Source organism: Gigantopelta aegis, chromosome 13 (genome assembly GCF_016097555.1).
Source record: "Gigantopelta aegis isolate Gae_Host chromosome 13, Gae_host_genome, whole genome shotgun sequence".
Lineage (NCBI taxonomy): Eukaryota > Metazoa > Mollusca > Gastropoda > Neomphalida > Peltospiridae > Gigantopelta > Gigantopelta aegis.
Window position 1 is genome coordinate 17887079 of NC_054711.1, and position 22006 is coordinate 17909084.

At 36.1% G+C, this 22006-nt stretch overlaps 1 protein-coding gene across 1 annotated transcript in view; it reads left to right on the forward strand.

Annotated features, from left to right (window-relative positions):
* Positions 1 to 2278: 2278 nt before the first annotated feature.
* LOC121387817 (zinc finger CCCH domain-containing protein 15-like) overlaps positions 2279 to 22006 on the forward strand; it is a 31689-nt gene continuing 11961 nt past the window's right edge. The window contains exons 1-5 of the mRNA XM_041519034.1: positions 2279 to 2410; positions 11385 to 11486; positions 13402 to 13507; positions 19804 to 19944; positions 20554 to 20645. Coding sequence (XP_041374968.1) covers positions 2339 to 2410; positions 11385 to 11486; positions 13402 to 13507; positions 19804 to 19944; positions 20554 to 20645 — 513 coding nt within the window. The 5' untranslated portion in view covers positions 2279 to 2338. The remainder of the gene's footprint in view (positions 2411 to 11384; positions 11487 to 13401; positions 13508 to 19803; positions 19945 to 20553; positions 20646 to 22006) is intronic.

Sequence of the window (22006 nt, forward strand, 5' to 3'; positions counted from 1 at the left end):
TGCCGTTTTGCATTAGGCTTACATTACTATTTGGGGAGCCAGTGTACAAAAAAAAGAAGAAGTTATTATTTAACTTACTTGAATAAAATAATATCGGTAGGTATATTAAAGTCATGGGTGCGTCATATAATAGGGTAGTGGTGGCCAAATATTATTTAGTCAAATGTTGCATGTAAAAGCCAATTGAAAGACAATTTTTGTTTTTATACAATCTTCTGTTATATATTCATGCTTTCATCCACAGTGGCAAAATTCCACACGTCGTTCGTCTATGGTCTGTCGTCATAATGAAAACTGGCAGAAAGCACATACTCGTGTATATGCAATGCATTTACAGTCATTTATACCCCATGGACCGGGCAAGGCTAGGTGTTAAAATGTTCACACGTTCTAAGTACACATCTAATGAAGTGGGGTGGTAGTCCATTGCGTCTAACCCATCGTCGCGACGTCGTTCGTCTATAGCCTGTCGCCATAATGAAAATTGGCAAAAAACGCCTACTCGTATATATGCAATGCATTTACATGCACTTATACCCCATGGACCGGGCAAGGCTAGGCGTCAAAATGTTCAGACATGTCCTAAGTACATATCTAATGCAGCAGGGTGGTGGTCCATACCGTCTAACCCATCGTCACGACGTCGTTCGTCTATGGCCTGTCGCCGTAATGACAATTGTCAGAAAGCGCATACTCGTATATATGCAATGTATTTACATGCACTTATACCCCATGGACCGGGCAAGACTAAAACGCGCCGATCCGCGGACGGTAACGGCGGCATTCTCGGAGTGGAAGTAAGAGGGGGGCTCGAAGAAAAGGGTATTTTGTAACCGTGTCGAACGACCGACAGAACCCAGGGGTCGAGACCAGGCAGCTTGCACCAATTTCGAAGGAAATGGCGGAGCCTGCCCCCCACGGGTATGGTTGCTAACAGTAGGCTACCTCCGAAAGCAACTGCCGATCGTTCACGTACCCTCACCCCAACCGCTTACCACCCGTAGGCGCAACGCCTTTGGTGGACTGAGAACGGAACGCAGTACGACGTTTACGTCCTCGCTTAGCGGAAGACGGGTTGTTACCTGGTTGCCTCCTAGTGTCAGGAACCCTAGGGATCTGAGCCGACTGTAAAAAAACAGCCTTTTTCACAGGAGGAGGCTTGAACCCCGAAAACGTGGACCGACATTTACCAGAGGTTGAGGGTCGAGTGTTCGGGACTGGTCGCGACAAATCCTTGTCTAGGACAATATTAAAATCGGGACCGAAAAGTAAATTTTCCCGTATCGAACGTGTACGAAGAAAGGTCTTCGCAACGTTTGACGCACTCAAACCCGCCAAGTAATGGTCACGCTGTAACAAAAGACTGTTCGCAAACAATCGGCCAGATAACTGAGCGATATGCTTAGAGGCTTTTGACGCAGCCTCCAAACAGCCTTTCGCTATCGCGGGAAGGCTCTCGTATACCCTCATGGACCGGGCAAGGCTAGGTGTCAAAATGTTCAGACATATTCTACGTACATATCTAATGCAGCGGGGTGGTGGTCCATGCCGTCTAACCCATCGTCGCGACGTCGTTCGTCTATGGCCTGTCGCCGTAATGACAATTGTCAGAAAGCGCATAATCATGTTATAGGGGCCTATAGGCCTATACAATATATTTTGATGCACTGATACCCCATGGACCGGGCAAGTGTATGTGTAAAAATGTTCACATATTCTTAGTACATATCTAATGCAGCGGGGTGGTTGTCCATGCCGTAACCATCGCAGGGGCGTGCGCAGGAAAGTTTGCAGGGGGGGGGGGTTCGACCCCCAAAACTCCCCGCCTGCATCATCACGACGTCGTTCGTCTATGGCATGTAGCTATGATGAACATTGGCAGAAAACGCATACTCGTATATAGTAGTAGTAGCAGTAATACTAATAGTCGTTGTTGTTGCTGCTGCTGCAACTCATTTAGGCCCTATTTGTAAAATATTTTTGATAATTATGATAATACCGAATTTTCACTTCTTTTTTTTGACAATATTGCAAGGTCTCAGACAGATCTTACCAGTCGATAAATTTAAACATGTAATACGCGCAAAGCGAATTTGAAACAGAATTTCCAGTTACTTATTCGATATTGAATAAGGAACGAAGGTCAATTCAATTTCATGGGACATAACTCTTACTACTAATATCGAAATACGAAACTATAATTCTCCAATGAAAATATGTACGAAACTGAAAACACCGGTTCAGCTGACTCTGCTTAACTCGACAGACTGTGTCGTAACACAACGTGTGTCAAGAAGTTTCTAAAAAATTGAACATAATTATTTTTAAAAGTGGCAGAATGCCGCCAAAAGCAAAGAAAAATGAACCTAGTAAAAAAACTGAACAGAAGAAAAAAGATAAAGTTGTTGAGGTAAATGTATTGATTATGCAATCAACGGATCAGTCATCAACGCCGTGACAACGGCGCATACGGAATACAATTTTAAAGCCTTCGCTTCGGCCAGTTCAGGAACCACATTGTTAATAACTAGTCTACAATAAATTACAGTCCTGTATTTAATTACCATTAAATTGACCCCCCCCCCCACCCATTTTGCCCAAACATAAAACATGAAAAGAAAATGATTACAGTGACACACATTCCACCAACCAGATTGTAACCATGTCACTAGCCCGAGTACTCTGACTGTAAGAGAGCTAGACGGACATTTGGACATAAACACGCTCTCATTACAGTCAGAGACCAACCTATGTCTTTTTTTGGCAATTCCTGACTACCAAACGGTAGGCAACGAGTCCCGCTCTAATACCACAACAATCCTATGTTTGACGTCAAATACCTTTACATCAATCATTTTCGAGTTAAGTGATACAAAAAAATCCACATATTAATCACTAATACACTTACTACAGAAAGAAACCCGACAGCACCCACATTCAGCTACGCGTCGTGACACTCCGTCGCAACAATTGCAAAGCTCGGCGATCTATTTCGAGACGTAGACCACGTGATCGCGCACTGGGCGATTCCGCCTTGTTCAGCAGTTACATATCAAGCGAAGTTACAACATGGAAGAGTTGGCTAATGCCGTTTTGGATGAATTTGGATTTCATTACGTCATTAAACCAAAACAATTACACATTATTGATTCCATTTTGAATTTGAAGGATACATTTGGGTGTTATCGACAGGATACGGCAAAAGTATGTGCTACGTACTGCCTCCTCTTATGAAAGATAAAGTAAGTAGTAATTTAATTTGATTATTTTATGTTTTATGAATTAGTCATTAGTACAGTAGTAGAGTGTGTGTGTGGTTTTTTTTTTTTTCTCAACAATTACGTAACGCTCTTGAGGGGATGGGGTATCATAAGATGTATTCCGAGGGCGTTAAGGGGAAGGATGGCAATGCTTGTTACTGCAAAATCAAAATTGAATCGGTGCATAGCTCATTCGATCTTTAAAACTTATCTTATAGTTGTTTTGCTATTCAGATCAAACTAAAAAATATTGAAATTGTTTTGTTCAACGACACCACTAGAGCACATTGATTAATTAATCACTAGCTATTGGATGTCAAACATTTGGTAACTCTGATATGAGTATTGGAGAAGAAACCCGCTACATTAGCAATGGATCTTTTATATGTACTTTCCCACAGGCCACTGACCAGTTCTGGTGCATTAGTTGGAACGACAAAGAAATCAATTGGTTGAATGGATCCATCGAGGTTGTTCGATCCTGCGACGCGAACACTCAAACGACTGAGCTGAAACCCACTCCCTAAGAAATATGCGGAAATTACTCAAATGTGAAACTGTGGTGTAATATCTCATTAAAAAGCAAAAAGAAAATATAAGAAGAAAAAAACAGCGGTAGGATACTAGTAAATTAAGTAATAAAAATAGTTCAAATTTTGTTTTGGGTTGGTTGTAAGTATTCTGTTTGCTTAATAACTAATTTCATATGAACGATCGTTTTATCCAAGCAAATGTAAAATCACATATATGTATGGTAGTTAATAATTATTGACAATGAATTAACCTACGTAGAACACACAGCCTAATTGTTTTTCAACAACTGAACAAAGACCGATTCTGTAACACAATACTCAATGATCAGTTGTAGACAGGAGTTCCGTCATAGTAGACAAGCTGACGCCTAGGGACCGATGGCGATGAGTTTCGCCGTATGCATGTATGGCCACAATGACTGCAGGTCCGATGTCGGGAATTAACTGCTTATATCAGTTTGAGGTTCAAGTACGCTACCACGATTTCTGATCAGGGCCCACAAACTGTACTCAGAACGAGAGGGTGTGTGGGAGTTTTAAAAAAGGTTTAGAACTTTTTTTCAGCGTAGAATGTAGCCACAATTAATGAGAGTTACCCATCGATACACATTGGCAGTTAACAGTACGACAATGATATTTGTCGCTGATTTACAAGTTCTTTTTTGACTGACGATTTGTTTATGAAAATAATAACCGCTTGATATGAGACGGCCCCTGTAACTGCTGCACAAGGCGGAATCGCCCAGTGCGCGATCACGTGGTCTACGTCTCGAAATAGATCGCCGAGCTTTGCAATTGTTGCGACGGAGTGTCACGAAGCGTAGCTGAATGTGGGTGCTGTCGGGTTTCTTTCTGTAGTAAGTGTATTAGTGATTAATATGTGGATTTTTTTGTATCACTTAACTCGAAAATGATTGATGTAAAGGTATTTGACGTCAAACATAGGATTGTTGTGGTATTAGAGCGGGACTCGTTGCCTACCGTCTGGTAGTCAGGAATTGCCAAAAAAAGACATAGGTTGGTCTCTGACTGTAATGAGAGCGTGTTTATGTCCAAATGTCCGTCTAGCTCTCTTACAGTCAGAGTACTCGGGCTACCATGTCACCTACACAGGTACCCCCAAACAGAAACCCGTAATTCTCAGAACCGAACATACGGGTACTTCGACCCCTGGCCGCCATTGTTTATCACGTGACGCGGTGAAGCTTCTCCTTAGTTACGTATGGTTTGATAGTGAAATGAGGCAACTTTGGTCGATCATTTACAACAGTTAACGGTCACGATGCCTAACACATGTTGTGCAGTTGGCTGCATAAACCATAACATGATGTTAAAAAAAATTCGTTTTACAAATTTCCAAAAGAAGAGACTAGGCGCCGCTTGTGGGTAGGGTCATTAAAACGACAAACCTGATGAAATTCCATGGCTTCCCTCACAAAATGTGACTACGTTGACTTTAATGTTGTTGCTTGTTGACACCAACAGAGATTAATTTAGCAAACAAAATGGTTAACGCATGTGCAGTGATACAAATCCCACATTATACTGCAAATAAAATACACAATTCCATGTCTTCCAATGAAAAACCCCCCAAACAAAACGATGGCATCCAGTTCTTTGAATAAAAGAGTATATTCCTTTATCATTAAATTTGTGTGGTCTTTATTTTTCATTTAATCTTAGTTGCTTGGATATTATCTATACTTGTATTTATTTTGCCATACCGCAGCTACTACATCTTATTTATTTATTTTTTAATTTTAAAATAAAAGTTTATACTGCTAAATTACACACATATAATAATTATAATATAGGTCTAAATTCTTGTTTAAACTTTAATTTTTTTTTTTTTTACAAATGTGTCTGTAGCAGGCCTGCAGTAAGAACATATAGGTCGTCCCCCCTCCCCCCTCCCGTGTGTTTAGTATTTACTTTGGTGCAGAGGGTAAATAATGTGTATGTGCCTTTGTTTCAGTATATATATATATATATGTATATGTGTGTGTGTGTGTGTATATATCTATATATGTATACATATACATACATACTATTATATATATATATATATATATATATATATATATATATATATATATATATATATATATATATACACATACATACATATAATATATATATATATATAATATACACTACATACATACATACATACATACATACTATATATATATATATATATATATATATATATACATACATACATACATACATACATACATACATACATATAATATATATATATATATATATAATACACTACATACATACATACATACATACATACATACATACATACATATATATATATATATACACACATTAGTGATTTCCCTAGAAATTTGTCAAGGCATGGTAGACCAAACACTTTTGGGGCATTTTCATCATTTTTTCATTAAAAATACACAAAAATTAATTGAAATAAACATTAATGTAATTTATGTGCTTGCTTTAATAAATGAATGGCAAAAGATGTAAAAGGCATATTTTATTAATCAATAATACCTTTTTGGCAAAGGCAATTTTAGAATTAATTAGTGAATAAGGCTTATTTAATCTCAGGGCAGCATGGTGCTGATTAAGGCAAGATGGTGCTAGACTATTGAGGCATGGTGCTGCACCGTGCTAAAACAAGCTAGGGAAAACACTACACATACATATACATAAATCTAAAAATACATAAAAAATCTATTCTATTGTGGATCAATTAATTTGGTGGTTGTGGTACATTTGTAAATTTTACTTCGTCAAGTTAGAGGACTTACCTTTTTACATATATAATATGTAGTTTCATGGTATTCTACAGTTCAGTGTGTGTGTGTGTGTTTGTTTTTGTAATCTGCTTTAGAAATTACCTGCAATAAAATGAATGGTCAACTGCCATATCTGATATTTGTTTTCCATTTTGAAAACACTGTTTGACATGCAGAATATAGCATTTAACTATCTCATTGATATATTTCCTTGAATATGCTACATAAGTGCATCTACATGAGGTAATTTAACCCGGGTTAAAAGCAACTTAGGTTAAATATGTGTAGTCTAGTAGAAGGCATACCGATATAGATCAGTTTATTAACAACCATATTTGCCTCCTTTCTCCAGCTGTATACTATTAAAAATTAGTTTTGTCGGTATTACTTAAATTGAACTGCAATAACAATTCCAATTAAGCACAAGACTGAACAAGAAAATATCTGCAATATCCACTGTGACTAGATATAAAACAACACCAATACTATACATATATATATTAACCATTATTTACTCAGGTAAGTTTTTGTGTTTTATTACTAAATATACCAGGTTAAACCCTATTATTAAAACATTTGCATGTTTGTTCGACGAGGTAACACCGGGTATGTTTTATTAGGTTGTAGACCTCGACATGAAAATAACTGAGGGAACTGATTATTTGCTCCCTAATGTAGTTTATGGGGGCAATTTAAAATACTACCATATTGATACTACATGTATATAAATTCACATGCCAAAGGAAACTATATATTATTCTCCTTGAAACTAATCTCAGGTGTGATGGGTAAGTAGAGAGAGATATTGCTCCCCCTAGATGTCAAGGTCTGAGGATGGCTATATTTTATTATTGCTATTTTTTGTTGCCTGCATTCAACCGGTAAGGAAGGGCAACATCATGTGGTAATTTTGCAATCTGTAAAAACAAAAGCATTTCATTATTTCAAGAAACTGTATTTTGTTTTAAGAATAAAAGAATGTATTCAGTGGAACATTATACTGCTGCCAATACATCTATATAATAAGATATGACAATAATACTATTGTATTTTTGAACTTGTAAAGTAACAACTTTGCCATTGTTTAATTATTACATATTATTTGGAAACAAAATAATTATTAAATCATAAAAATAATTAACTCAATCATGCATACAAATTTATTATAAATACAAATTATATATTTTGTAGCCCACATCATAATTATTATATTGCCCTGTCCCCTCGACATTCAAAGTGCACGGAAACACATCGGTACTAAATATAGATTATACTAATTCAGATTCCCGTTGTTCGTTTCTCTTATATATGGCAACCCAAGCTGTTATAATACACATAAGACGTATTGCAACTATGTGTTAGCTACAGAAAATAAATGACAATATGTAAGGCATGTAAAACGTTAATATGATAACTTTATTCTATGTAAACCAGTAATCACTAAGGCTTTGCTTCACCCCCAAAGACCCGGATGATCGGTAACTAGGCCGTGCGACGTCACGCCGGTTCCGAGAATTGCATTTAATGCAAATATGATTTAATTTTCATAAATTAAACCAATGTATTGTACTTACCATCTAAAATTAAGCAGATTTTGAGTTAAATACTTAAAGTTGGTTTTTGTCATGACGGACACTTTTGGTGGGTTTTTTTCTAATGAAGGGCACGTAACTCTTTCAGCATTATATATTCTGGGTAGGAATGCATTGAAACATCCTTAAACCGATCACACATCAAGTGAATGCTTTACCACTGGGCTACGTCCCACCCCCTAAAAGATAAGCAAGCACAAGTACATGCACATAATATATAATAGTGAATTATTTAACTAGTTATTATTTAAAAAAAATTCTGCTAGTACTGAAAGTGAAAACAAAATCTACAAAGATTTATTTTTAAAAGAAGAAAGAAAAAAGGTGCAAAGTAGTTTGCGTACATTGTAGTTATGGAACTGTGGACAAATTCGTTCTGAAAAAAACCTTACGGAAATTAACAATGTTGATTCGTGTTAATATATGATGGAAATTGGGCACCATTTTATAATTCTTGAAGTTAACATGAGTTTACTTTTTTCAATTTGACGACTGGGATGAAATTGAGGTCAGTCCCTATTTTGTGAGGTTACATTTGTTAGGACCCAGCAAAGAAATGCGTGGGTTCTGTACAGGATACGAATGGGACCTAATTAGTCCATCCTATACTCCTACACATTTTTTTTTTTTGTAAATAATTTCAGTTTGGTTTGACATAAGACAAAAAGTAAAAGTGTTTTGTAAATAACAAAAAAACAAACTATTTTTGTGTGCAATTTACAAAACAGTCAGCTCAGAAATAAATAACTTGTAGTAAATTCCATAGTATGAAAACGGCATTCTGTGTGGGAAGGACTATAGGTTTACCATGCAAACATGTCAGGTGTAAAGGAATCGAGCACTATGATTGGCCGAAATACTTTACGGGTCAAACATGATCAATTATAGCTTAACGCAAAAGAAGAAGAAGAAGAAGAATTTACGGGTCATTGGGATCACCAGCAAGGTGCGAAAACGTTTATACATGTACCATTTAAAAAATGTAATTAAAAAATCAAAATGAACCATGGTTCGCAAATTAGAAAACAGTGCACTAAACTGGGGGCCTAAAACCGCGATTTTCAGTAAAATTAATAATCGTCCCATCCCTAGACATGGTTACAATATGGAATCTGTTTGTGTACAAAATGAGGGGAAAATATAATTGTAATTAAAGACAGGAGAGTTAAGTTATTGTAGTTGTTAACTTTGTGGTCAGGACTGGCTCTGGGTGTGCAAAACATTTCGCCAAAATGTCTATTAAACCTAAAAAATTGCAGAAATTGACAGATATTTTCTTTAAGATGTCAATTATTACATGAAATTATTTTGCCAAATTAAAATAAAATTCACCAACTGCTTTCAGAATTCGCTATTGGTGAATTTGGCAAGTGCCAGAGCTAGCCCTGGTGGTTCAGACTTTAGGTAGTTCATTCAGGTAATTTTGTACCAAATTTGATCATAGAATTGATTGTACTAGATATAGCCAGAGTACTCTGCCCTTACAGAGCTAGACAGACATTTGGACAGTTATAATTGCCCTCTACCATCAGAAACAAATATAAAATGAAAATTCCAAATTTCTGCCAACCAATCAGTAGGCAAAGATTCCTGGTCTAGTACAATTTTGAGTTAAATAAATGAAAGGCATACTGTCACGGATTTAGGATCTTATTTCTCTAAAAATTGATAATAAATGAAAAATACATTAATATTTGGAAAGCAAATCTAGCTATCGCATCACCTTAACTGAACCATGATGGGGTGAAATCCAAGTCAACCCTCAATGCAATTTTAGTTTTTTAATTATAGACCATTGCCATAATTAAATTGTTTGTACAAAATATCCGTAAGTGGAATATGATGGTTACATACATGTAGATGGTTGAATAAAGTAGATTTAGGGACACATCCAATATATATTTTTTCAGGTAATACTTTGTTAGGACATTTCATAGGTCAGTGGTCTGTGACAATATGCCTTTAATGACGTCAGCATGTGACAAGGAAATACATTTGTATACAAATGAGAGCACCAGACCCTATTCTAGCCAGCTAAATGTAGTCGAAAGTTGGCTATGTCGCCAAGTTATTAGCAGTACTAGTGATAAGTTGAAGTCCGCATAATATTCTGTACCTAATTCGATTTCAAAAACAAAATCACACAACATGTCAACACACTGACTTATGTACACAGGTTTTCTGCCAGAGGGTAAAACGGGTATGGCGCCATACCCAAATTTTTTTTTTTTTAAAGTTAACATTTTGACAAAATTAATCCTAAATGTAACCCATTTTCTTTGTTGGGGAGGTCCACCTTACCCCCTGTTGACTGTGGCTGCATTCAATTTCATAGCGCCATACCCAAAAATGTCTTTCTGGCAGAAACACTGGTATAGGTGTCACAGCTTACATAACACCTTGTCAGTCCGTGGTTTTACTTTGGTGCCAGCAACTATACATCAACATATGTCAGCCGTTTGCAGTGACGAGTAAAGAGTTGTATAGGCCAAATACATTTCACTAATGCCAGAAAATACTAATTATTACTTTCATTTTAACGTAACAGTAACATTAATTATCATTTATTTAATACTATCACGTTTTAATGAAAATATTTAATTGTTTTGCTTAAATTTTATTACCATTAATACCAGAAGTAGTAGAGTATTTTTCAAACAAAATATTACAATTTGAACAGAGTGTCTAATTCGGAGCTTGTCCGAATGAATGTGGAACATGACGAAACATTACGAAATGTTCATTTCACAAGGCCGTCGTATTTCACGGAAACAATTGTTTTTGATAACCGTGTCGGTAAAATCATGGAACCGAAATTTCGTTTCCCGTGATTATTATATCGAGTCGTATGAATAGTCGTATTGAGCGGAACCTAGAAACAGTTTCCAGTGGGTTCCCATGATCACAAGGCTCAGAGCTGCAAAAGTGTTTCCCGTGAAATTTGAAATCCTATGGCTAGTTTGCCTTTTTTCATTACACTTCACCATTTTCTATTGAGAAGGGAAAAGTCACTTCTACATTTTCCATTCTAGATTATGGCTTGGAGTACTTGCTTGTATAAAATTATGAGGACTTGAAAATAGACTTTAACAAAACATGATCTGCAGTCTTGAAAAATTTGTGCGATATAACCAAGAACTATATAATATTATGTATTTTTGATATAATATTATGTATTATTGTATACCACTGTTTGTCATTTTAAAGTTAACCATTTTGTCGTTTCAGGACAAAACGTTTGGCTTAAAGAACAAAAAAGGAGCCAAACAGCAGAAATTCATCCAGCAAGTTGAGAAACAAGTCAAGTTTGGCAACCAGAAAACCAGCAAGGTACATGACCTACAGAAAACCTCGCTATACCTGCTACCCATCACTCCCCTCAGACTAGTTCAACGAGAGTAATCTTTAGCCAACCATACATGTAGCATGTCAATTTATATCAGGGATAGCTCTGGGTGAGCAAAACATTTCGCCAAATTGTCTATTAAACATGAAAAATAGCACAAATCGACAGTTACTTTATATAAAATGTCAATTATTACATGAAATGTTTTTGTCAAATTAAAATAAAATTTGCCAATTACTTTCAAAATTCACAATTGGCGAATTTGTCGAGTGCCAGTGCTAGCCCTGTATATGGTTATAACCTAAGTTAGAGGAGCAATTTATCATAAAGAATGATAGTTGATTTCTTAAAGTGATTACAGCTAGATTGTGTAGTTATTCTTAAAGTCTCAGCTGCTACTTCATCCAACTATATGTACCTGCAGTTTCAGTCATTATTTTTCCCTTACTGGTCCAACCGCAGGGGACTACTATAGGTGTCATCTCCATCCTGTGTGTCTGACAAGTTTGACATTTATGGCGATATACTTATTTTTGACAGAATTATGGCCCTTTAACTTGGGATCGCGATATATATAAAAAAACAAAAACAATCCAGATTTTATTTTGGCAGTGCCTCAAAATATTGAGCTGATATTTTGTATATCTTATTCTGTGACAGAACAAGTTTGTATTTCATGGCAATTTACCCATTTTTCACAGAGTTATGGTCCTCAAAAGATTTGAACATGTGAATATTTGTTGGACATTATCAGTACTCTCAGAATGCTTGCAGGGCTAGATCTGCCACTTGCCAAATTCGCCAATTGCGAATTTTAGCAAACTTTTGGCGAATTTTATTTTAATTTAGCGAAAAAAATGTGTGTAATAATTGTTATTTTGTTGCAAAATACATGTAGCTATAAATTTAGCATTTTTGAGATAATTTGGCAAAATTTTCCGACCGTCCAGAGCTAGCCCTGTCTTCTTTGGTAACAGTATCCGCACAGGGAGTTAGTGGAACTGTCTGAAAACCACCTGGCTGGCCTCCCATGCCTAGTTTACTTTATTATTTTGTTGGTTTGTGTACTATACACTGCCAGTGTCGTGGCTATAGGTCTAACTCTAATGAGCAGAACATTTCGTCGTATTATTTATTAAACTTAAATTGCAGAAACCAAGAGTTATTTTCCAAGAAAATATCGATGATAATATGAATGGATAGATACTCTTTATTTCCTCCATATTATGAAGATTTTTTATACACACACAAGTTAAATGCAGGATTACATTTATGACTGTACTGAAGCTGTACACAATTTCTCACTGGCGAAGTCAGATGCTAAACCCAGGATGGGCGTGTTCAAAACCTTCGCGGTATATGAGCATGTTCAAATAATACCCAGGACCCAGATCGGACTTTAAACATTTAGACTGTCGTTCTAAAATGCTCCAAATTATATAAATATTCGGCCAAGCAGTCAATTCTTTTTATTTTTGGCTTATAACTTTTTATTTAATAAAAAAAAAAAATTCTATTAACTTTTTTAATAATTGCTATTTTAAAAATTCTGCCCATTTTAAAATCTGCACCCCCCCTCCCGAGTCAGGCCATTGATCTTATCGGAGGTCGGACTCTGCATGGGCGTGTTCGAAACCTATCCCTCTTAGCTATCTACATGTATCTCTCTCAGCTATCAATCTCTCTCAGCTATATAATGCAATCCATATAAAGATGATTGATTGATTGATGAATTGATTGATTAATCCATCCATCTATACAACCTTTGTCCTCTATGGTAAATTTATTTAAATTTCATGTTAAAAACAAATTAAATGATGTTTTTTAAAGCAGAATATTAAATGTTTCATAGCTTTAGTCACCGAATGGTCTGCCAGAATTTTGTGTTAAATATTGCAGTTGGCCACGGAGACGGAAAAGGAGAGAACAAAGAAGAAGGATGATAAGCAGAGAGAACTGGACGAGTTGAACGCTTTGTTTAGACCTGTCCAGAGTGTAACGAGAGGTACAGTACATGATTCAACACTAAAGGCAACCAGCAACTCATAGTTGGTTTATTAAAGTTACATTCTCTGGTTACCATATTATAACATCATATACAAATGTGAAATACAAGCTCAAATGCACTTTTTAAAAAGTTGTGTGTGTTCGCTATGAACGGATATCGTCAAACGTATACACTTCATTCGTTGCCTGTGCCGCCATAGCTCGGCAGAGCACAAACGACAGCCTGTTGTCAGTTTCAGTTAACACGTGCATTTGCCGATTTCAAATTGTAGGGTTCGTCTCAAAAAATTAAAAGAGAAATCTTGCGCTGTATGAAGAACGTTTGGTTGAGGATACGGTACTAGAGTCTTTAGTTAAAACCGGTTTGATCTTGACAACGTATTATTGACAGTCGTACCTTCCTATTTCAGAATTGATATTTTATAAAGCGTTAGTAGAACTTTCAAAGTTTAATTTGTATACCAGTAACACATTAATCATGTATATATTTTAAAAATAAAATATACTAAAGTAGACAATGAACGTTTTCACTTCTTAATTTTACGTGTTAAAATCGACAAATTCAAATAAATATTATTTCGTTTAGAAAGGGTAAAGTTGGGGGTGGGGGGTGTTTAACGACATCAAAGATAAAGCATATTGATTTAATAATCATCCTACCCCATACAACCGTAAATAAAATGTGTTGAGTGCCTCGTTAAATAAAACATATTCTATCCTTCCTTCCATCTGCTGTTGGATGTCTAACATTTGGTAATTTTGACATATAATCTTAGAGAGGAATCGGGTGCATGTGCAGTGGGAGGGTATTGGAGGTTGAAACCCTTACCTGCCCAAGCTTAAAAAAAAATGAAATGTATTTTTTGGGGGAGCATTGCTCCATATAAACTTCGCTCAACACAGTCTATAACCCCAACCCAGCTGAAATCCCTGCACACGCGCCTTGGAAACCCGCTATATTTTTTTAGCAAGGGATCGCAGTGCTCAATTTTAAGGATTTTGGTTGCTTGCCCAGAGGGCAAGTATGGGTTCACATTGAGGTTACCTCTCCAAATATTTGGTTGCCCTGATTTCATCCGTGTTTTGAAACTAGAGTTACATTTATATTCCAATAAAACAGTAACCAACAGGTTTGGAATTAATATGTTGTCAATGTAAAATGTAATCTGACAATAAAATACATTACTTTTTAATAATGTTTTTAAATGTTTGTAGTTATACACATGTACACATAGGGCCTAATTGCTTAAGATTGTTGTGATTTGGCGACACATCAGCTATTTTCTAATCGAATGCACTCTTAAGTTCCAATCGAATGCACTGGAATGTTTACTATTCGGAATACTTCAGCTGATTACGATTTTTCCTGATGTCTCACAGAATCGGCCGAGGAGTTCCAAGTGGCAAACAAACACACGTGATTTCAACTGATGCTTTAGTAGAGGGGATGATTTTCCGTTTCAGATTTTGCCACATTCCGTTTCAGATTTTTGCAAATTCCGTGTGGTTTTTTTCCTTTTTGTGTGTTAATTAATGTCATGTTTTATTATAATAAACTATATCCATTTGTGTTTTATTGTTCCAGCTCTGAGCTTGTTGGCTATTGCTATTTTTTAAATACCTGTAAACATTTTTGTTGACACAAACTTAAAAAAAGAAGAAGTTAAGTAATGTTTACTTGCCACTAATAAAGACTTAAAAAGTGATGTACCATATTTTCTGGCCTATTACACGCATTGGTGTATAAACCGCACCACTTGGTTTTAGACAAAGTTTCGACCTTCGTCCTTACTTAAGCTGCAGTTAAAACAAAGTTACAAACTTAATTACTGTTAATTATTGTTTGTATTTAATAATAATAAACAGATCCATGCATTCTCCCTTAAATTCAAACAATACACAATTGTTGATTGTGTGGCTTTCAGTTTCATTTCATTTAATGGATTATGGTTAAGATTCATAAACAAAACACACATTTGACAAACCCCGCTATTTTCATGAAAATATTAACAAGAACTTGGTAATGCATTGTTTGTAATCTTACATTAGTTGCCAAAAATAAATAAATAGATGATAACATTTTATTTGGTCCAGTATGATTACAAAAACGTGAACCAAAAAAAAAAAGTGCACAAGTAAGAATTACTAGTACCCACTTGATTACACATGTATGTTTCTCTGTAAGCTAACTAGCGTGCCATGTGCACAAATTACATATTCAAACGTGGTCGGGTCAAGCTGGATTTAGGCCAGCGGTAGTGAACCGACACTAAGCACTATTCTGTCGATCGTTTACAGTTTCGACATTGTTTTATAACTTTTAAATGAAGGCCTTTAAAAAAAAACCTCTTAATCTTTTAATCTTAAAAGTAAAACTACCAAAAAGATTTATAATGGTGCTTGAACCAGAATTACAATGTTTGAAGGTTATTTTTTTTTAACAATCGCGAATTCCGTTTCAGTTACTAAATTCTGCGATTCCGTCCGTGTTTTTCGTGATCGCGGAAAATCATCCCCTCTACTTTAGATAACGACAGTTTAAAAGCGATTGTGGGCAAGGAAACTGCACATTATTATGCAACACAACTCCTTTTGGTGTTTAAACAAAAGTCAGTCGTCCGACGGGCAACTAGTATCATAGAATTAAGTTGCCCAACTGAATATTAGGTCGTCACAGACGACCGGGCGACCGTACACATTGAGCGCTGGATCGTTTATATGTACCATCCCACAGACAGGATATCACATACCATGGTCTTTTTGTATACCCGCCGATGGGGGATCGATCCTAGTCTGACCGCGCATTTCCAAAAAACACCTTTTTAGGTCTAAGTAATGAATAAAAATAACATATAGTCTTGAAAAATGTTATGTAAATCGAACACAGTACCCTCTTCCTCTACCCCTAAAGCGTTACGTAATTAGTAACACCCCCTTACATGTAACGCGTATGCCAACAGCTGGCCACTGTCAAGATTTCAAGGCAAATCCCCCACTCACCAAACCCCAGGAAAGGCGTTGTACCATACCTCTATGGATATAAATATGTTTTGGAGATATGAGACGACCCCTCAATCAAGACAGTTAAATTTGTTCAAAAATTGCGAAATCTCACGTGATCTCTTGTTGGGGAATTCTATACTTGTGATAAGCCAATGAAAACCGAGATCGGTACGAGCCTGTCAAAAGTGTCCCACTTTCAAAATACTGGCTTTGTTTTTGACCTGGATAAGCCAGCGTAGTGAAATCAATGCGGAATGCGGCGTCATATATGCACCAAACATAATTGGATTTTCTGTTCAATATGCTTAAATAATGAAAATATTCCAGGGAATGTAGTTTTAAAGTTAAAGCATAGGGTGGGACGTAGCCCAGTGGTAAAGCATTCGCTTGTTGTGCGGTCGGTCTAGGATCTATCCCCGGCGGTGGACCCCTTAAGCTATTTCTCGTTCCAGCCAGTGCACCACAACTGGTGTAACAAAGACTGTGGTATGTACTATTCTGTCTGGGATGGTGCATACAAAAGATCCCTTGCTGCTAATTGAAAAGAGTAACCCATGAAGTGGCGACAGTAGGTTTCCTCTCTCAATATCTGTGTGGTCCTTAACCATATCGTTGGCGAAATGACAAAAGGTCGTAACTACGCTTTTGGTGAGAAATCACTTTTTGGAATTTCCAGAGTTAGAATGTTCATATTCTGCTTTTGTCAAAAGATCATAACTATCGGCCTATTAGAAAGTGATTGACTGTCACATGGCAAATAGTCGTATTATAACTGGTCCAAGAAACAAAATGACAAAACGTCGTATCTACAAAGCGGGAAGCTAGAGTGTGGACATGATGCTCAGCATTGCATTATGTTCACACATTACATGGTTTACATGTAAATAAAACCAGTTAATTACACCTGATTGTATGTGTATTTAATCCATGTATAGATCTTGCCTCATTCCTTCAACCTGTGTTAAATTCTAGATCAAAATGTCGTAACTGACACTTTCAACGACATTTCAGGTGTAAAATGTCTTAAGTACATTTGTAGACCTGACACATAGGGTAAAATGTCCTAATTTCGGACGTAGCCGTAACTGTGGTACACCCACTATTAAGTAGTCATCACTATTAACTGTTAATATGTTTGCATAACAACAACTATAACAAAATAACATATTTGTCGAAAAATAATCAGTTTTTTTTTTTGCTCTCCTGTAAAATTTTGAAAAGTGTAGTTACGAGGTTTTGTCATTTTGTCGACGATATGTCTGACGCCACATAACCGTAAATAAAATGTGTTGAGTGCGTCATTAAATAAAATTTCCTTCCTTCCATTAGAGCACATGGACTTATTAATCATTGGCTGTTAGATGTCAAACGTTTGGTAATTATGAAATATAGTCTTAGAGATGTCATGGCTCACCCTGTACATTGCCAAATTAGCCAACTGTTAATTTTTATACAAACTGGCTACAAAGTTTAGTATTTAGCTAATGAAATTTCCTTTAAATTAACCACTTGTGAATATTTAAACATGGAAATACTGTACATATGTGAAAACTGGCTGGAGAAGAAACCTATTCTTTTCATTATTAGCAAGGGATCTTTTATATGCACCATACCACAGGCAGAATAGCACATACCATGGCTTTTGATATACCAGTCATGGTGCACTGGCTGGAACGAGAACTAGCCCAGTGGGTTCAATAGTCTGATGGGGATCAACCTTAGACCGACCGCACATCAGGCCAACATTTTACCACTGGGCTATACATGTAGCTACATCCCGCCACCTTGTTTTCTTAAAGACTGTAATTAAAGGAACGGTCCTGAGTTCACAGCCATGTAGCATGTTCCACACTAATAAATCCCTTGGAATGACTAAAATAAAATAGTAATCATATATATCAGTGTTCGAAATAAGCACTTGTCCGTTTGTCCCGACAAGTGATAATCTATTCGGACAAGCAAAATGTGCCTTGGTGGTTGTCCAGTGGACGGACAAGTAAAAAATTTCAGTGCAGTTCATTTTGAGCAGTCAAAAACATCATCCTTGTACTTGAATAAAACAATCAATTTGTTTGGACAAGTGTAAATATTGTTGGACAAATAGATTTCTAGATGTATTTGTCTGGTGGACTGGTAACATTTTTTGTTTATTTCTATCACTGTATATCTTCTTTTTTAGAAAACCGGTGTCTGTGTCCTAGTCATGCTTGTAGCTGAAAACTGCTTGTACTTCCTCCTCCATATTTGTTTTTCATAATTACAAAATTATTGGAAGTTAAAATTCTATTTGGGCTACTAAACTCATTAAGACACACTGAACATCTTATGGAGACTCGAACTTAATAATGGCACCAACGGTAGTTGCTGATGTCGGAAGTGTCACGGACATCACTTTTTTACCACTGGTTAAAAAGTTCTGTCGTCTGTAAAACTCCTCAACAATGGCAAACTGTATTGACCTGGGCCACGTTCCACGAAACGATCTTAGCCCTAAGATCACTGTAATTGCACAGCTGACATGTGCACATACGGTGATCTTAGAGCTAAGATCGCTTTGTAGAACGGGGCCCAGGTGTATATTATCTGCTAGTATTTAACATTTGTGCTTTTGAAATATGTCTACATATTGCAAAGTAATCTTTCATTTAAGTTGTTTTGCTGCAAAAGTCACTTTGAAAACAAACTGCCGTAGGCAAGCTCAACATTGCTGTCGGTGGGTCGTTTCACCCATGGCAATGTTTTTAAAATATTGCCATAGGTGACAAATTCTTATGTTCAAGCCCTGTTATGGAATGAACAAATGTTTAACCCATCCCAGAAAAGCCCACATCAGCTATTGGGTGTAGTACTAAGTTATTTGAATTTTGATGATCAATACCAATGTAAAATTCAAAAATTACTAACAATCATAGTGTAGACATCAATGAAAGGATCACATTGAATATCATATGGATGCAACTGTCAGTGACACTGAATGTGTTTAATGGGCGAGACATTGAATTCTGCACAATTCTTCTTTTTCATAATAGTCAGCGATTAAATAATGTGTTGAGGGTTTAGTAAAGAAACATCAGTTATTGATGAACAGTTTTGTTGCGGACAAATTACTTCAACAGGCTATGAATTTAGCACAGTGCTTTCAGAATCCCCAATTTTGGGTCAGAAGTGTTAGATTAAGTAACAGAATCCCAAAGTATCTATATTAAATCATGTTTATGATCCTTGAGGAACCTAAAACAAAAACCTCAAATTCAATGGCTGTATAATATCTCTACGTTTCTGTGATTACAGGTGTCGACCCAAAGTCCGTTCTGTGTGCGTTCTACAAACAGGGTCAGTGTACCAAGGGAGATAAGTGCAAGTTCTCTCACGACCTCAACATCAGTCGGAAGGGTGAAAAGAAGAGCGTTTATGATGACGTCAGAAATGAAGGTAAGTAAAAAAAAAAAATTGAATATTTTCAACAAACATTCACAATAAATCCATGCGATGACTGTGGGACTCTGTCTTAGCCAGAAAAGGTGAGTTATCACTCTTGCTCTCCTCCACACTCTCCTGGAAAGTTTTAGGAGTGTGGCAAATTAATCACCTTGCCTGTAAAATGTTAAACTTCATCTGACTGCTAACCTAGTAGCATTTCAAGAACATGATCTTCATCTTGCCTTCATTTTGCTCACAAATGGCAAAGACGGGGGCTGATTATCCAGTTTTGTGTAATAACATATTTAACAGAAAATTTATGTCATACATAATATGCTGATGAGGTGACATTAAATAGATTTTCTTTTCTTCCTTTTGGTTTAAAATGTACTGGAGTGCTGTTAATTTTGTAGAAACTGTAGTCCACAATAGTAACCTGCAGTCTAGTATGCTGACTCTTCCTTTCTTTGAGTAGGCCATGAAGTGACGGCAGCGGGTTTCCTCTCTCAATATCTGTGTGGTCCGTAACCATATATCTGATGCCATATAACCATAAATAAAATGTGTTGAATGTGACATTAAATGAAACATTTCCTTCCTTCCTTTCTTTGTTTCTTGTAGACACTATGGAGAACTGGGATGAAGCGAAACTGGAAGACGTCATCAATAAAAAACACGGCGAAGCAGAGTTATCAAAACCCAAAACAGCCATTGTAAGTATATGTGCAACAGCCACAGTCTTAAAAACAGAATATTACAGCAAGAGATGGTATTAAAAATAGAATACTACAGCAAGAGATGGTATTAAAAATAGAATACTACAGCAAGAGATGGTATTAAAAACAGAATACTACAGCAAGAGATGGTATTAAAAACAGAATACTACAGCAAGAGATGTTATTAAAAATAGAATACTACAGCAAGAGATGTTATTAAAAATAGAGATGGTATTAAAAACAGAATACTACAGCAAGAGATGTTATTAAAAACAGAATACTACAGCAAGAGATGGTATTAAAAACAGAATACTACAGCAAGAGATGGTATTAAAAACAGAATACTACAGCAAGAGATGGTATTAAAAATAGAATACTACAGCAAGAGATGTTATTAAAAATAGAATACTACAGCAAGAGATGGTATTAAAAACAGAATACTACAGCAAGAGATGTTATTAAAAATAGAATACTACAGCAAGAGATGGTATTAAAAATAGAATACTACAGCAAGAGATGGTATTAAAAATAGAATACTACAGCAAGAGATGGTATTAAAAACAGAATACTACAGCAAGAGATGTTATTAAAAATAGAGATGGTATTAAAAATAGAATACTACAGCAAGAGATGTTATTAAAAACAGAATACTACAGCAAGAGATGTTATTAAAAACAGAATACTACAGCAAGAGATGGTATTAAAAACAGAATACTACAGCAAGAGATGTTATTAAAAATAGAATACTACAGCAAGAGATGGTATTAAAAACAGAATACTACAGCAAGAGATGGTATTAAAAATAGAATACTACAGCAAGAGATGGTATTAAAAATAGAATACTACAGCAAGAGATGATACTAAAAATAGAATACTACAGCAAGAGATGATACTAAAAATAGAGTACAACAGCACAGGTGACAGAATTTGCAATATTATCATTTTTGTATACCTACTATTGTTAGGCTTAAATTTCCTTATCGGGTGACCGCTAGATACAGGTTATCCATCCCAGTGAGTGGTTACACCATCAGAATTTACACTGATAGGTCCTGTACTGTTTCCAGATCAAGTTTATTGACTCAGTGGTTAGGCCACCACACTGATTCTCTCTCTCAATGGCCACTACTAACTAACAAAGAACTCACTGCCCTAGACAGACAGCAATAGTTTTTGCATTTACCATAGTTTGACACCCAATAGCCGATGTATTTTTCGTGCTGGGGTGTCGTTAAACATTCATTCATTCATTCATTAGACAAAGCACAGAAATAAGTATAAAGCAAACGATCAATAATGGTCAGATGTAACTGGTTTGAAATTTCCTCTGAAGGCTGTGTGTCGAATGACCAGATATT